Below are 15725 nucleotides of genomic sequence, written 5' to 3'. Positions count from 1 at the left end.
CTAACAAATATTATCTCATTTGATCCTCAACACAATTCTATTTGCTATCATTATTCCCACTTTATAGTTGAAGAAACTGAGGAAATGGGAGGTTAGGTGACTTGCCCAAGGTCACACACCCAGTAAGTGTCTGAGGCTGGATTCAAACTCATCTTCCTGAATCCAGGCCCAATCACTGTTCTATCACTGAACCTAGCTCTGAACCTAGCATTGAACCTATTAGAACCTAACTGCCTCCATTTCCTCACCTTTAAAATTAAGATAATAAAAATTAGTTTCATTTCTATAGCATTTTAAAATTTGGAAGGGGTCTTACGTGTATGAGGAATATCACCAAAACCTCATGAGGAGGTAAGTGTTACTGTTATCCCCATACTACAGAGGAGGAAATTGAAGTTTAAGGAGGTTAACTAAATTGACCCATGGTCATGCAGCTTAATCAGGAGGCAACTAGGTAGATAAAGTGGATAAAGTCCTGCATCTGGAGTCAGGAAGACCTGAGTTCAAATCCAGCCACAGACGCTAAACAGATATGTGACCCTGGGCAAGTCACTTCACCTCTGTTTGCCTTAATGCACTGGAGAAGGAAATGACAAACCACTCCTTGCTGAGGAAACCCCATAAAGAGCTTGATCCACAGGGTTACAAAGAGTCAGACACACCTCAATAACCGAACAGCAACAAGATTTAGCTTACTGGGTGTCAGAAAGTGGATTTGAATCCAGGCTTCCCTGACTCCACATCTAAAACTTGATCCCAGCCTAACAGGAAGGAAAATAGCCCAGCAACACAAGGCACCAGTCTGTGGGGTCCGGGGAGCCCAAGAGCTATCCTGGCATTAGCTGGAGCACAGGGTCACCTGAGGACAGGGACTCAGAGCCAGAAAGAGCCACCATCATTCTTCCTTCTGTCCCTTTTCCCATTTGCCCAGGCCTTATATTCCCCAGGCTGTGAATGGTTGCTCAATAGTACAGAGCCCCACATATATTATCTAGGCAAACAATTTTCCAATCCCCGTGCCTAAAGCCTCTTTATTCACTCTCTCAGCTTTCCTGCCAACTAGGTACAGGAACATGAAGCAGGCAGTTCTCTAAAAGTCTAATTAAGCAAGCAGATTACATACAAAAGCAAGAAAACTTTCCACAAGGGGTCCCATATTAGGAAATACAAAATCCCAGGCAGAGCAAACTGGCACTGATACATGGTACAGAAGAAAATAAATATTCTTTTCATGTCACATGGGGGGCAGGCAGTGTGGTGCAATGGATTTGGGGTCAAGGGAACAGGGTTTGAATGTTATCTCTGTTCTTTTCCGCATCTATACTGTCGGGCAACTTGACTCCCCATTCTGAACCTCAGTTTACTCATCTGTAAAACTAAAGGAGGTGGTTTAGATGATCTCTGAGGTTCTTCCCTCCAAGATTCTTCAATTCCTCCCTAGACCTTAGTTTCCTTACTCTTCAGTGTGAAAGTCTACAACTTCTAGATGGTCTCTAACAGTCTATAAATCAAATAGTTTACCAGCTCTATGCAAAGCACTCTGTTAGATGACACAATTGCTGTTTCCATGTAGCTTTCTCTAATAGAGACGTTGTAAAGAAGATTAGTCTAGATCAGGAGTGAGGAACCTGTGGCCCTCTAGGTCCTCAAGTATGGTTCTTAACAAATCCAGAATTCTGTGAAATTTGGATTCAGTCAAAGGGACTCACTTGAGGACCTAGAGGGCCACATGTGGCCCTGAGGCTGCCAGTTCCCTACCCCTGGTCTAGATAATGGAGTTAGATGCAAAGATATATGAGTAAATCTGCATAGAGATGATAATTTACCCCAGAGAAACGGATAAATTCACAAAAAGAGACAGAAAAGAGAGGGGGTTGGGACCTAAAATAGAGTCTTTGGAGAGCTAGGGGTATGATCTAGGTGATGAATAATTCCTTTGGAAGGAATGCTTAAAACTGTAGAAGGAGAACCAAGAGTTAATAGTATCATGCAAGCCCAGGGAGGAGAGTATCCAGAAGGAGGTGGTCACCCGTGCCAAGCAGATCAGACAAATCAAGAAAGATAAGAACAATTAGGAATTTTCCAAATCGGAGCAAAGAGGTTTATTGATATAGGAAATTTATGAAAAGTAAGGGTGGGGCAAGTTAATTTTGTAATGGCCCTCCCCCTCCCAACATCTCCAACCCATTGTGGACCATGGATGTGTCAGCCTTTTTACAAGGCTAAAAGGGCCTACCTGGGGAGGTTGGTATTCCTGTTAGCACATCTGGCAGAGGTAGGGATTGTGTGTTGCTGGAAGGTAGTGAATTTTCACAAAGGAGAGAAAAGCTTCCTCTTGAGAATTCTCTCACTGCCAAGAGCAGCTATTCTAATCAGGACTCTGCTATGACATGGAGAGGGAATATAGTGCAGTAAGACCATGGAATCTAAAGCTAAGTCCTGGGTTTGAATCAAGCTGGGAGGCATAAGGAATTGGTGTCTAATTTATTAGTCCAGATTTTCTTCCTTTGTATCATAATTGTGATGTGTTGGGATATTCATAGGTATTTGTACAGGTTCAAGTTGTAGCCTATGTTAGTACTAAGAATACACAATCAATCAAGGAGGGACAGCTACATGGTTCAGTGGATGGAAAGCTGAGCCTGGAGTCAGGAAGACCTGAATTTAAATCTGACCTCAGACACTTACCAGTTGTGTGACCTTGGGCAAGTCACTTAACCTCTGTTTGCTTAGGAGGCAGCTAAATGGCTCAGTGGATAGAAAGTTGGGCCTGGAGTCAGGAAAACCCAAGTCCAAATTGGGTCAGACACTTAATAGCTGTGTCTTAAGCAAGTCACTTAACCTCTCTATATGCTCTAATCCACTGGAGAAGGAAATGGCAAACCACTACAGTATCTTTGCCAAGAAAACCTACAATCCATGGGGTCATGAAGTGCCATACACAACTGAATGACAACAACAAATGTGCCAGGAACTTTGCTAGGTACTGGGAATACAAAGACAAAAATGTGATGGTTCCTGCCCATAAGGAGCTTATGTCCTTTCAGGAAAGAGAATCTGTACTAGATAGATAACTTTCTGTATGTGATATTATTGTGTACATGGTCACATATATATATATGTGTGTGTGTGTGTGTGTGTGTGTATGTATGTGTGTGTATATACACATATATGTACCATAATGTGTGTATTACATAATATGTAAACACAAAGTAAATGCAAGAAATTTGGGGTGGAGAGTGACACTAGTAATTGGGGAAGAGAGGAATCATGAAAGACCTTATATAGCAAATATCACTTGAGCTGAGCTGTAAAGGAAATTTAGGGACTCTTAAGAGTTGAAGGTTAGGAGGAAATACATTCCCAGCACACAAATAATAATAATAGCTAATATTTATATGGCACTTACTTTGAACCAAGTACTTTAAACACTTTAAAATTATCATCTCAATTGATCAATTCTGGGAGATTAGGTGCTGTTTTTATCCCCATTTTACAGGTAAGAAAAGTAAGGCAAACAATGATTAGGTGGCTTTCCCAGGGTCACACAGATAGTAAGTGTCTGGGGCTGGGTTTGAACTCAGGTCTTCTGGATTTTAAGACCAATAATCCCTCTACTGCAAATCCTAGCTGTTGCTAATATGAAGGCAGAAATGCAATGTCATGAAGAACAGCAAGAAGGATACCTTGGGTGTCCAACAGATTATGTGAAGGGGAGTAATGCTTGATAAATCTGTAACAGTCTATTTAAAGAACTTTAGGGGCAGCTAGGTGGTGCAGTGAATAGAGCACTGACCCTGGAGTCAGGAGGACCTGAGTTAAAATCTGGCCTCAGACACTAACACAAAAACTAGCTGTGTGATCTTGGGCAAGTCACTTAACCCCAATTGCCCTCAAAAAAAAGGCAAAAAAAAGAAAGAACTTTAAATGCCAAAGGGGTTTATATTTGTTTCTAGAAGTGAAAGACATTTTTGAGTAAGGGAAGAATGTGAGCAGTGCTGTACTTTTGGAATATTGCTTTGGCGGCCATGTGGATTGAATACCTGAGGCAAGGAGACAAGTCAGGAAGTTATTGAAATAGTCCAGGTTATGAGGACCTGAACTGGGGTAGTGGCTCCATGAGTGGAGAACTGGGGACATTCAAGAGATACTGTGTTGGTAAAGTTGACTAGAGTTGGCAAATGATTGGATTTGTGTCATGAGGGAGCATGAAATGCTAGGTTGTGATCCAGCCGTATGCAGAATGGGGAACAAGGAATGATGAAGCTATGAGGTCAAATCCAGTCTGACACTGACTTTCTGAACTGTTGCAGCTGAGCTAGCTGCTGGTTTCTTCAGGCCTGGAATTCTCTCCTTCCTCATCTCTGCTTCCTGGCCTTGCTTGACGTCCTAGCTAAAAGCTCACCTTCTCCAGGAAGCTTTTCCTGATCCTCCATAAAAGTGACAATGCCTTCCTTCTAATGATCACTTCCAATTTATCCTGCACATAACTTGTTGGTTCAGTTATCTACATGTTGACTTCATCATTAGACTGAGCTCTTTGAGAATGAGTCTGAGGTGGCTCAGTGAGTAAGAGTACCGGCTCCAGTGTCGGGATGACCTGGGGATCGAATCTGGGCTCCGACACTTAGCACCCACCCTGAAACACCTGGCCGTGTAACCTTGAGCAAGTTACTTAACCCCGATTGCTCATAAAAAAAAAAGAGAACAGTCTGCCTTTTTTTTTTTGTATCCCCAGTGTTTAACAGAGTGCCTGGCACATAGGTATTTAATAAAAATTTATTGGCTGCCTGATGGAGTGCTGATGACACGTCAAATTTTTCTTCTCTTTTAACTTGAGATCAGTCTAACCCCACTCTGGGTTTTAGGGAATATCATTTACTAAGCAATGTGCTATCCAACTAAACTGGCCCCAACGCCCAGTGTTAACTAGTGATTTTCATCCATTGATTACTGATTTGCTTCATTCTTTCTAACAGTATAGCTCTTGACCAGCTGGTGAGAAATATTTGTGGGCTGGTGACATTTATTGTAGAGAGTCAAAAGAATTAAGTTCTAGGCTGAGTCCTGCTATGATTAACTGTGTACCCTGCAAGTCATTGGACATCTCTGGACCTTAGTTTCCTCAGCTGTCAAAGACATATTTGTCAAACACACCTGTCAAATGAGGGGGTTGGATGAGGTGATCTTTCTGGTCCCTTCCAGCTCAGGAAATCTCTAATTCCATATTTCATACTCAACAATCATCCAAATGAGCCAAATGAATAGAGTTTGCCTGTAGTTTGCAGGACTACAATCTGATCCTGGGACACCTTCGAGTGGCTACTTCTGCCATATCGACACACATTCCTGAATCTTTTTTTATTCACTGTAGGGATTTTTTGTAACTATTTTCTTGCTTTCTTAACAGATAGTGTGTTGAATTCAAGCTCATAGTCCTAGTAGACTCATAGAAATATGAGTCCCTTCTTATTGGGGAGGGGCATTCAGATCTGCTGTTTCAACTCCACAGGGGAACTCTCAGAATGGGAATTCCTTTTGTTAATATATGTGAACTATCACACTATGACTAGAAGGTTGCTTGAAAACCTAAGAAGTTAAATGACTTGCCCATGGTCACACAACTAGCATATTTCAGAGGCAAGACTTGAACCCAAGCTCTGTCCAAGGCTGGCCCTCAGGGTCACCTTATTGTCTTCCAACAAGGAAGCACCTGCAAGGAATTGTTTCTCCTGGTGTTTGATCTATGTAAGTAACTTCCCCAGTAGCCCAGTGCAAGACAAGGGATGAGAAGCACTAACATTTTGAGAGTCTGGCTTAGGAGAGGTTTTCAGTTGTGAAATGACAACAGTGACAGGGTCCTCTCCAGTTACTACTCATCATCTGTTGCCGCTTGGTGAATTTGGCAGAGTGACAGAAGAAAATCAGAGGAAAAAGACAGAAGATTCCTGTAGGTACCAGTGCAAAGGACTAGGCCTCTCAGACTGACATCTCAAGTCATGAGTGAAAGGAGGCACAAGGGATGCTTGACCTTGGACAGTGATATAATCCATATGCATCCAGCTTGACATCCAGAAACATCTGTCCTAACCACACAGCAATCAGAGAACTCCTCAGCTTCCCACAGCCAACAAAAATTTGCAAATTACTTTATTATATGTGAGGAGGAAAAAATCATATTCCTAGTAACCAAGAAACACAGCAAGGTGGAGATTATTGTCACGCATCCCCTAAGGACTCCCCTGCTTCAAGCTGCTTCCTCCTGTCTGCCAAGACACCACCAGCTTTATTATGTCACCTGATGTCTTATGTTGCAATCTGAGATTTTCTTGCCCTCACTGTGGCTTGATTTTTCTATTTCTACCATGGGATTGAGAGAGAAGAGTTAAAGTTGTTGCTATTTTTATCCACTGTGCATGTTTTTTCTCTTCTTCAACAAAGATATAAATGATTGGTGTAAGACCCTCCCTTGTTTTCCACGGCTGCCCCCCAGATAATTTGGCAGCTGAGCTATTAAGTAAACTAGGGATCCTCAGCCTTCCCTGGATAATTCTCTTCTCTCTTGCTAGAAGGCTCGAGCTAACAAGGTGTAGTATTCATGCTACTGTGAAATTTTGGCAATCCATTCCTCTCTAGAAAGTCTCTCTGTTCGTCTGTCCCACCCTCATCCAGCGCCCCCCCCCCCACCATGGATCCATTTTGCTGTTTGGTGGGATCATCAGCTCCAGGTTTTAACAGGGTCACTTTTTGTGACTCCCCTCTAGGGATCCTTCTAAGGCAACCTTCGTTTACTCAGGTGCCAGGTCTGTGAAATTTATGATGATATTCCCCTTCCCAGGATTGAGCTGAAGTTGACCTTTGCAGGTGTTATTTACAATAAAAGGGTTTGCCAAGTGAATGAATGGTTAAAATAGGATCCCAAGGGAGCATATGCCATTGTATCAGCTATTTCCTCCACCTGAAGGATACCTGAAGCCATATCCCCAGCCCCCAACTCTTTCTCAAGCTTTAGTACTACATTGTCACATGTGTGTTGGTTATTCCATGGGTTTGGTCCATCAGGACCTCAAATCGAAATCATCATTCCTCCCCCCTTCCCTAGGAGAGGGAGAAAGGAGAAAGGGAAGGAGGAGGAGGAGGAGAAGGAGGAGGGAAAAACAGAGATGGATGTGGAGGGAGGGAGGGAGAGAGTGAAAGGAGATGAAGAGGAGAGAGAGAGAGAGAGAGAGAGAGAGAGAGAGAGAGAGAGAGAGAGAATGTTTCAACTTCTAACTTTCCTATTTTCTATCATTAGTATGTCCATTATCCTGGTCACCCAGGCTAGAACTACCCTCTCTCACCTTCCAACATTTCTCTTGAATCTTGAGTCCTTTCCTTTCCATTCCTAGGGATACTACCCTTGTCCTTATAAACTCAAACCTGGTTGAATATAGTGGTCTTTTAACTGATTTCCCAGTTTCTAGCCTTTCCATTTCCCCATAATCTGTCCTTTATGTCTCTTCCAAATGAACCTTTCTAAATTACCTTTTTCATCAGATTACTCCTCTAATCAAAACCTTTAGTAATTCCGTATTGCCTCCAGGAAAAAGTCCAAACCATATTTAAGATCTACCACAATAACGACTCCAATCTACCTTTTTATTCCAATCTATTTCAAATTCCTAATCCCTTCACCATCACCTTGAAAGAGCTCTGAATTTGAGAAGACCTGGGTTTGAATACCAACCCTGTAACCTTAGGCTTGGGGGAGGAGAGGGGAAGAAGAATGAAGATGGGGGCAGGGAAAGGTTGGGGAAGTGCATTAGATGGTCTTGGAGGTCCCTTCCTGCTCTGAATTCTATGATCCTCAGTACATCATTTACTCTTTTTCCCCACACTCTGGTCCTTTGTTTATTCCCTTTCCTCTGTCTCTCTGCTATCCTTAACTGTCTCAATCCACTGTGGTCCAACCAACTATTGCCCTGTGTTCTCTTTAATTTGTATCCAAATCCATATCCTCCATAAGGCCTTCCATTGTCACTCCAGGGAAGTGATATCTCCCTTCTTTAAAATCTGCAGAGCATGCATAGGAAATATAGTCTACTGTCTTTTTTCAAGTTGTGTATATGCCATTATCTCAACTGAATTATATGCTCCTGGAGAGCAAAGGAACCTGTCTTCTTAGTATTACTTATAGTACCTAATACAATATGTTGATCATAATAAGGATTGGATTAATAATAAAGGAAGAAAGGAAGGAGGGAAAGAATAAAAGAATACACCAATTAAATATCCAAGTACTTGAAAGGTTTTTTGAAATTCAAAAATTTTGAAAAAAGTAACTAGGCAAAATGAACCAGCACAGTGGTCACAGGGTCACAGTACGTGCAGCATTTCACAGCCATAGTCTTTTCTCTCAAAAAATTCTGAAAGACTAAGTTTACTCATTCATCCATGTGAAATCCCTCATGTGAAACATGGAGTAGACTTATTCTGCTTGGCTCCAGTGGGCATAACCAGGAGGAATTGGTGGAATATACAAAGGAGTAGATATAGATATAATCTTTACATCAATCACAAACTTGCTAATCATTTCCTGGAATCAGGAAGACATCTTCCTAAGTTCCCACTTATTAACTATGCGACTCTGGAGGCAAGTCACTTCAGCCTGTTTCCTTAGTTTTCTTATCTGCAAAAAGTGAGCTGGAGAAGTAAGTAGCAATATTTACACTCCAATATCTTTGCCAAGAAACTCAAAATGGGATCACAAAGAGTCAGACATGACTGAAATGACTGGACAACATGACTAAGTCGGAGACGATGGGTCCCGCATACATTAACACCCCAGAGGTCTTCATATCACCATGTGTTTTTCAATGTCAAATGATTGTAAGTCATGGACTACCAGTCTTCAAAGAATTAAAAGTTGAGAGTCACTGGAAGGGCCATGAAGAGGCATATGGTAGGCTACCATATATTATAAGTGAAGAGTTATTAGAAGAAGCAATATCAAATATGTCAGAGAGATGGAGAAATGGAAAAGAAAAGACAAGTTGATCACACAGAAAGAACAAGTGATGACCAATAGAATAATCTTTGTCCATTAGTATTCGTGTAATAGCACAAGCTATAGAAGAAGACCCCCCCTCAGTATGGGTAGAACCTTTATGAAGGATTAGTAAGAGGAAGGACATGGACAAGAACTTGAGATGGGTACGGATCAGTAGGTTGTGATCTGCATGGTTAGAGGAAGAAACTACATCAATGAGATCACAAATTTCCTCAGAGTACTACCTTCAAAGTAATAAAAATGTATTTCATTTTTTAAAAAGAATTCTTTTAAATATCTCACTAATTCAGACTCTCCTTTATTCTTCCATTTCAACAAATATATATATATATATATATATATATATATATATATATATATTCAGTATCTATTTAATGCCAACTATGCTAGGAACTGTTGAGAAATGTAAAATTAAAAAAAAACATTATATCTGACCTTGGTCTTAAAGAAAAGTTAGGGAGACAAATTATCCGGTAAGAGGTACAGTTAAGATAGTACACAAGAAATCACAAGATGCTGTGTGGTACCAACTTGATGTTGAAGTGTTGTAAGAACTCAAAGGAAAGGAATAATCACTTTGACCCAGAGTTAGGCCAGAAAACCTCACAAAGGAGGTTGGGTATCCAAGACAGTTAGGAATTAGGACTGGTAGACAGTAGAGAGTAATATAATCAATGACAGAAGGGAGACTTCAGTAAAGACCCAAAGGAAAAAATAGATGCCATATGTACATAGTACAGAAAACAGTCTGATTAGAGTGAGGGGTGTAGGTTGAGGAGTAATGGGAAAAAGGAGTGAAGAAAGGTTGATGTCAGATTAATAAGCTGGGTTTTAATATGATGGACAATAAGGAGTCATTATAAGTTCTTATACAAGGAATGACGTGATTGCACCCTCATCAGTTAGTACTTATGGAGAATGTCCCCATACATGGCACTATCCTAAGGTTCAGTAGGGCTCTAGTACATAACCATATGTGTTATTAACTGTGGTAAAGTGGGGAAAAGAATTTAAGTCTAACTCTCCAATATTTTCTAACTTGTGTGATTAAAGGAGCTGTTTAATCTCTCTGAGCCTCAGCTTCCTCATCTGAAAAATGGGGATGATAAATAGAAATACTCTTACTTCCTGTCTCACCAGGTTGTTGTGAGTCAAGTGCTTTGTGAACTGTGAAGCACCATAAAAATAAATGTGAGCTATTGTTATTAGTAGAAAGATCGCTGGGAAATTGAATGATGGGTTAATTATAATGACCAAGCCTGATCCCAGAGAAGAGTTGGAAAAATTCACTTCCCTTCATGCTTTACAGAGATAAAAGGACTATGGCTATGAATTATTGTATGTATTGTCAGATACAGTTGAAGCTCTGGTTCATTTTGCCTAGCTATTTTTTTTCACTCTTTTTTATTCATTGTTACAAGGGAAAGCTCATGGGCAGGGGGAAAAGGAAGAAGAATATATTCAGAAATGAAGAAGATAGAAAGACAAAATATATCAATTAAAATCAGATTTTTTAAAGCTCATTAAACATGAATCAAGAGCTCCGGATTTTAAGTCTGGATCTGACACCTAATCGTTTAACCTCTTGGTTAAGCCTTGAGTATTTGCACTAAATACCATATAAGCCTTAAAGTGTTACATAAATGTGAACCATTATTAGAATATTACAAAATACAGAATGTGGACAGAATATGGCAATGTGGCATAAGGATGAGAAAGCTGACCCCCAACACTTGTGTTTGATTCTTGTGCCTGACATCTACCATCTGTGTGACCCTAGGAAAATCATTCAACTTCTCAATGTTCCAAGATGATAAATGGCTGATAAATGATAAAATGTTCTAAGCAGATAAATGGCCAGTCTGCATTGGTAAAGGAAATTTTCCCAATATGGTAAGTTCCTTAAGCCAATGAAATCCCAAGTCCAGTCACCTTCCCTCTCCTGATGACTTCTTTAGATCCCTTGAAGTCTTGCTGCTTGACATTCTCTATAACACTATTATTGGCGATATTTAGGCTAAGGATTGTGACAAAATCAATAACCAACAGCAGGCTGTGGTCAACATTTAATTCTCTGTCCTAACAGAAAGCAGACAGCATAGAGCAGTGGATATTCCACAAGCAATGAATATTGGGTTTTCAAAAATACATTAGGATGTTTTACAAGTTTTTTTTCTTGTCATTTGACTACAGCTGATATTTAAATTTTCCCTACACAAATGGCAAGAGAAAATGGCCCCAGTTTACCAGGTGGCAGAGAGATTCCAGTGTGGGTATAAAGCTCTACTGACAATAATCCAGAGAATAGATAACACACATGCAAATAATGAATAGATTACTATATTTACATGTGAAACATTTTGTAGACATTTAGGTTCAAGAGTTATATTGGAGACCTTTCCTCAAAGATATGTCTCTGACTACTGCTGGGTAGGTGTTGTGTGCCTGTTATCTTTTATACTAATCATTTCTGTTTTCTCTAGTATCACTTCAACCCTTCCCAGTCAGTTCTTGTTATGGAAGGAGAAGACATCGGGAATATAAATCAGGCTCTCCAGAAAGTGTCCTACATCAACTCCAGGCAATTCCCCACTTCAGGAGTCAGGAGGCTCAAAGTGTCATCAAAAGTCCAGTAAGTTCAATTCCATCAAACCCATTAAGTCCATCATGCTGCAAAAAAAGTGTACTTGCCATGGGGATTGGGAAGAGAGAAAACAATGTTCCTAAGGGGGAAAAAAAACTACCATTTACTAAGCATTGAGTCAATGCTCACTCTTCTATACCTACAGTGCTATTCACATTTTTCTACTTGTAGAAAAGGGATTGTTCCAATTTTCTGGTTAACTGAAGAGGCCTATACAAATATATTTAACAATTAATTATTTCATTTGATTTTTCAGGAAATTTTTTTTGTTTTACTGCTTAAGATGTTCTAATCTTCATTTTGTCAATTGTACCTGCTTTAATAGTAATATGGTTTCCATTCTAAACCCAGAAAGCCAAATAGATAGTCACGTATATGGATTGCCTAAATAAAGGAGCTCTAGGAAGGTACCCTTTACTCAAAACTGCCTCTGTTACTGCTCTCTAGCAGTATGTTTGACCTGAAATTCCAACATTAAAGCTTCATTTCTTGGAAGACTTAAGAGTGTTTCATTTTCTCTGTCCCTTATCCCAATGTAAATACAACTTGGGAAGCTAAACCATACCATCTAACACCTTAGCCATAATAAGTATATATTTGTTTGCATGTTGTCTACCTCATTATATTGTAAACTCCTTGAGGGTAGGGGACTGTCTTTCAAGTGTTTTTGTATCCCCAGTGCTTGGAATAGTACCTGGTGCAAAGTAAATACTTAATACATATTTATTGAATTAAAGTATGTCAGTAATTTAATCAAGAAATATTTATTGAATATCTACTAGGTACTAGGTCCTTGTTTTGGATCTGTGAAAGATCTGAGGGCTAAGGAGAAGTCATAGACTGTGTAACACCATTTGTACAATCTTAAGCAAGTCAATTCCCACTTCTGGATCTTAACTTTTCTCATCTAGAAAATGAGGGGGTTGAACTAGGTGATGTTTAAGGTCCTTTCCAGCTTGATATCAATGATCCGATGGTCCTATTCCCAAGGACCTGGTCTAGTCTATTATAATAGTTTCCTAATTGGTCTCCTTGCCTCGAGCCTCCCTCTTCAACTATCTTTTGGGCAGCTGCTAAAATAAATCTAATGCAAAGGTCTAGCTATTCTGTTGTTGTTTATTCTTCATTCCTAAAGAGGACCAATGACATCAGGAGGGTTTCTTGACTTGCAAGTGAATTGGATTTAAGTGTGTAAAGTCATCAGCCTCACTCAGCCAGAGTCATTTGGAGTTCGATGGCAAGACATGGGTCAGGATACCTGGCTACAGTGGGAGACCTTGGCCATTATAAACTCAGGTCTTTCCCAGGTGACAGTTTGTCTGAGGAAACACCCATTCCGTGATTAAAGACTAGGTAAGGATTGAGGCAAAAGATGTCCTAATTTGCCTTCTCAAAAGAATCAGTCTGAGGGGAAGACCCTCAGCATTTCTGGCCAGAACAGAAACCATTGCTATTTACACTCTCTGAACCATCAAAATCCAGTGAGCAAGTGAGACTTGGACTGGGGGACCTATCATTGGCCAATCAGTGAGAGCCAGGGTGATTTGGGTTTAAAGGCATAGTCAGGTAACTCCATTTGAATCTCAGTGGGCTTTATCAAAGTCTGATTTTTCAGAGCTATATTTCAAAAAATCATAAATGAAAACTACATGAGACAAAAGGGTCACTTGTCCCAGTTTTTTTTTTTTTTTTGGCGGGGGGCGGGGGGAAGGAATTGATAGAATAAGTAGGGAAGAAAAAAAATCTACCCCCTCACCCCCAAGACAGCTTGAGAAGCATGTTTCTCAAAATTAATATTTCTTTGGATAGAGCACTCACATGTAAGGGTACGACTACCCATGTGGACAGAGGAAGAAGGGGAGAGTAGAGGGAAGAAGAACGAAGGAAGGAAATAACAGCATTGCCAACTAAAACTAGCTATACTATTCCCCTGCTCAGAAATTTCCTGTGACTCCCCATTGCCTCTAGGATAAATCACAAATTCTCTAGTCTAATTTTGAGGGCCTTCTATGATGGTTCAGCCTACCATTCCAGCCTATTGCATATCACACCACTTAGCACACACTACATTCTAGACCAGCCCTGCACAATATATGACACATGGGCCTTTTGCAGCCCATCAAAGGATTTCCAGCAGTCCTGTGAAAAATGGAGGGTTGCCACTGTGCACTCTCCCATTTGTCTCATAACCCAAGGCAATCAACCATCATTAGTGTGTCTCTAGTCTAACCAATCTTCGGCCTTGAGAAGTTTACAAGTTATGCAAAGTCTGTTCTAGCCTGACTAGGTAACTGACATATTTCCCAGACCATTCCCCCCCCCACCCCTTTCTCCTACCTTTTGCTTATTCACACAGGCCATCTGTGTGCTCTCTCCTCATCTCTACTTATTAAATTTTTTGTCAGTATTGAAGGCATAGTTCAGGTGACACATGAAACTGTCCCTGACCTCTCTTTCCCCAGCTAAAAGTGATCTCTTCCTCCCTTAAATTTTACTAAATCAATTTTGTATCTTTGCCCCTATCATATGTGCCTTGTGCCATACTTATTTCTATATGTATCCTACATATCCCTAATTATATGATTAACTACTTGAGGGAAGTGACTGTCATACTTTGTCTCTGTGTCCCTAGTGCCTAGCAAAGCAGTTTGCCCATAGCAAGTACTTAATGTTTGTTGATTTTTTAAAAATTCTGTGAATTAGAAAAAAAGCAAAACTATTATTTACACACATGCAACAGAGAATTAGCTTATTGGTCCATAAGATACTTTGGCAGGTAACTATGAGGTTACTTAAAAATGGGACACAAAGATAAGAACCAGAAAAGGGGAAATAGACACACTAGGAATGGAGTGAGAAGTTCGGAAACAGGATGTGGGAGGGTATAGAGGGCAGATTTAGTGGCCATGATTTTGCCAAAGGCCAACCCTGTGTTCTAACAGTGAAATATAATTTCGTGAATGAGCCCCAGCTGGAAGAGGGAGGGGAACATTTCTTCCTTCATTCATTAATGGCCTGTGTCTCCAGATGCCTATAGGGGTTCTGAATCCTCTTTAGAAAACCTTATTTTTTGAAGAGAATTGTGACCAATGCAACAGGGCATCTAATTAAGTTCCTTCTAAGCAAAAACCTCAGAGGCTAGGGTCATGTAACCTCTCCATAGGATCAGAGATTTAGAAGGGACAATAAAAGAAATCATCTAATACAATCACCCCATTTTACAGATGAGGAAACTGAGGTCTGGAGTGGTTAAGTGACTTGTCCAAGGTCACACAGGTAATAAGTAGCAGAGGTGGTATTGCAACTCAGATCCCCTTCAAATCCAGCACTCCTCTCACTTTAGTAATAAGCAATCCTGATGACAAGATTGTCTCTGGAAATAAAGGGGAGCCTCAGTTCTGAGTATTTACACGATAAGGAGTAAGGAGAGAATTAGGCTTCTCCCATAGGCACATATTCTTCTATCAAGGTACATTGGTCAGTAGATTTTGCATAGTCCCACTTTCCCTTGGCATTCTAGAAGTAACAGAATGGTGATTCCCTAACCCCTCAGATGCTTACCCTTTCAACCACCCGAAGTACACTTTTTGACAAGCTGCTCACCCTGGTAGCTGCCAGTTTCAGCTCACCTGAGAGTATGGGAAGCAGCTGAAAAACAACGGAGCATGGCCAGGGGGGAGTTGGGCTCAGTGTATTGTAAGACAAAGGAACATATTTCTAAACCTCATAAACTACCTAGGAACAACACTCTTGTGATATCCTTAAAGGGAAATAAAACACGCAGTGGATAAACATGATGGTTTAGCTCTGGGGTCTCATTTAGTGAGATGGCTCTATACAGCCTATTAGATAACAATTTGCATACCTAATAATAATGCTCATAACAATTACCTTCTACCAAATTAACCATGCCATTGATTACTCACTTTAACATTAATTAAATGTTTAAGATTTGCATGTTGATCATATGAGAATATTTCCATTTCTACTGGCAGGCTATTCTCTGTAAATCCCTTCTGATAGCTTTAGTAA

At 40.3% G+C, this 15725-nt stretch overlaps 1 protein-coding gene across 1 annotated transcript in view; it reads left to right on the top strand.

Moving 5' to 3' along the window:
• Positions 1-15725, top strand: part of CLSTN2 (calsyntenin 2) — a 982335-nt gene that overhangs the window by 933162 nt on the left and 33448 nt on the right. Inside the window, exon 11 of the mRNA XM_069063864.1 lies at positions 11533-11681. Within this exon, the coding sequence (XP_068919965.1) occupies positions 11533-11681 (149 nt within the window). The remainder of the gene's footprint in view (positions 1-11532; positions 11682-15725) is intronic.

This window comes from Petaurus breviceps, unplaced genomic scaffold (genome assembly GCF_028583685.1).
Source record: "Petaurus breviceps papuanus isolate PSGF00001 unplaced genomic scaffold, PetGlider_PUasm1.0 90604, whole genome shotgun sequence".
In the NCBI taxonomy this organism is placed as follows: Eukaryota; Metazoa; Chordata; class Mammalia; order Diprotodontia; family Petauridae; genus Petaurus; species Petaurus breviceps.
This window is presented reverse-complemented; position numbering and strand designations above follow the sequence as displayed.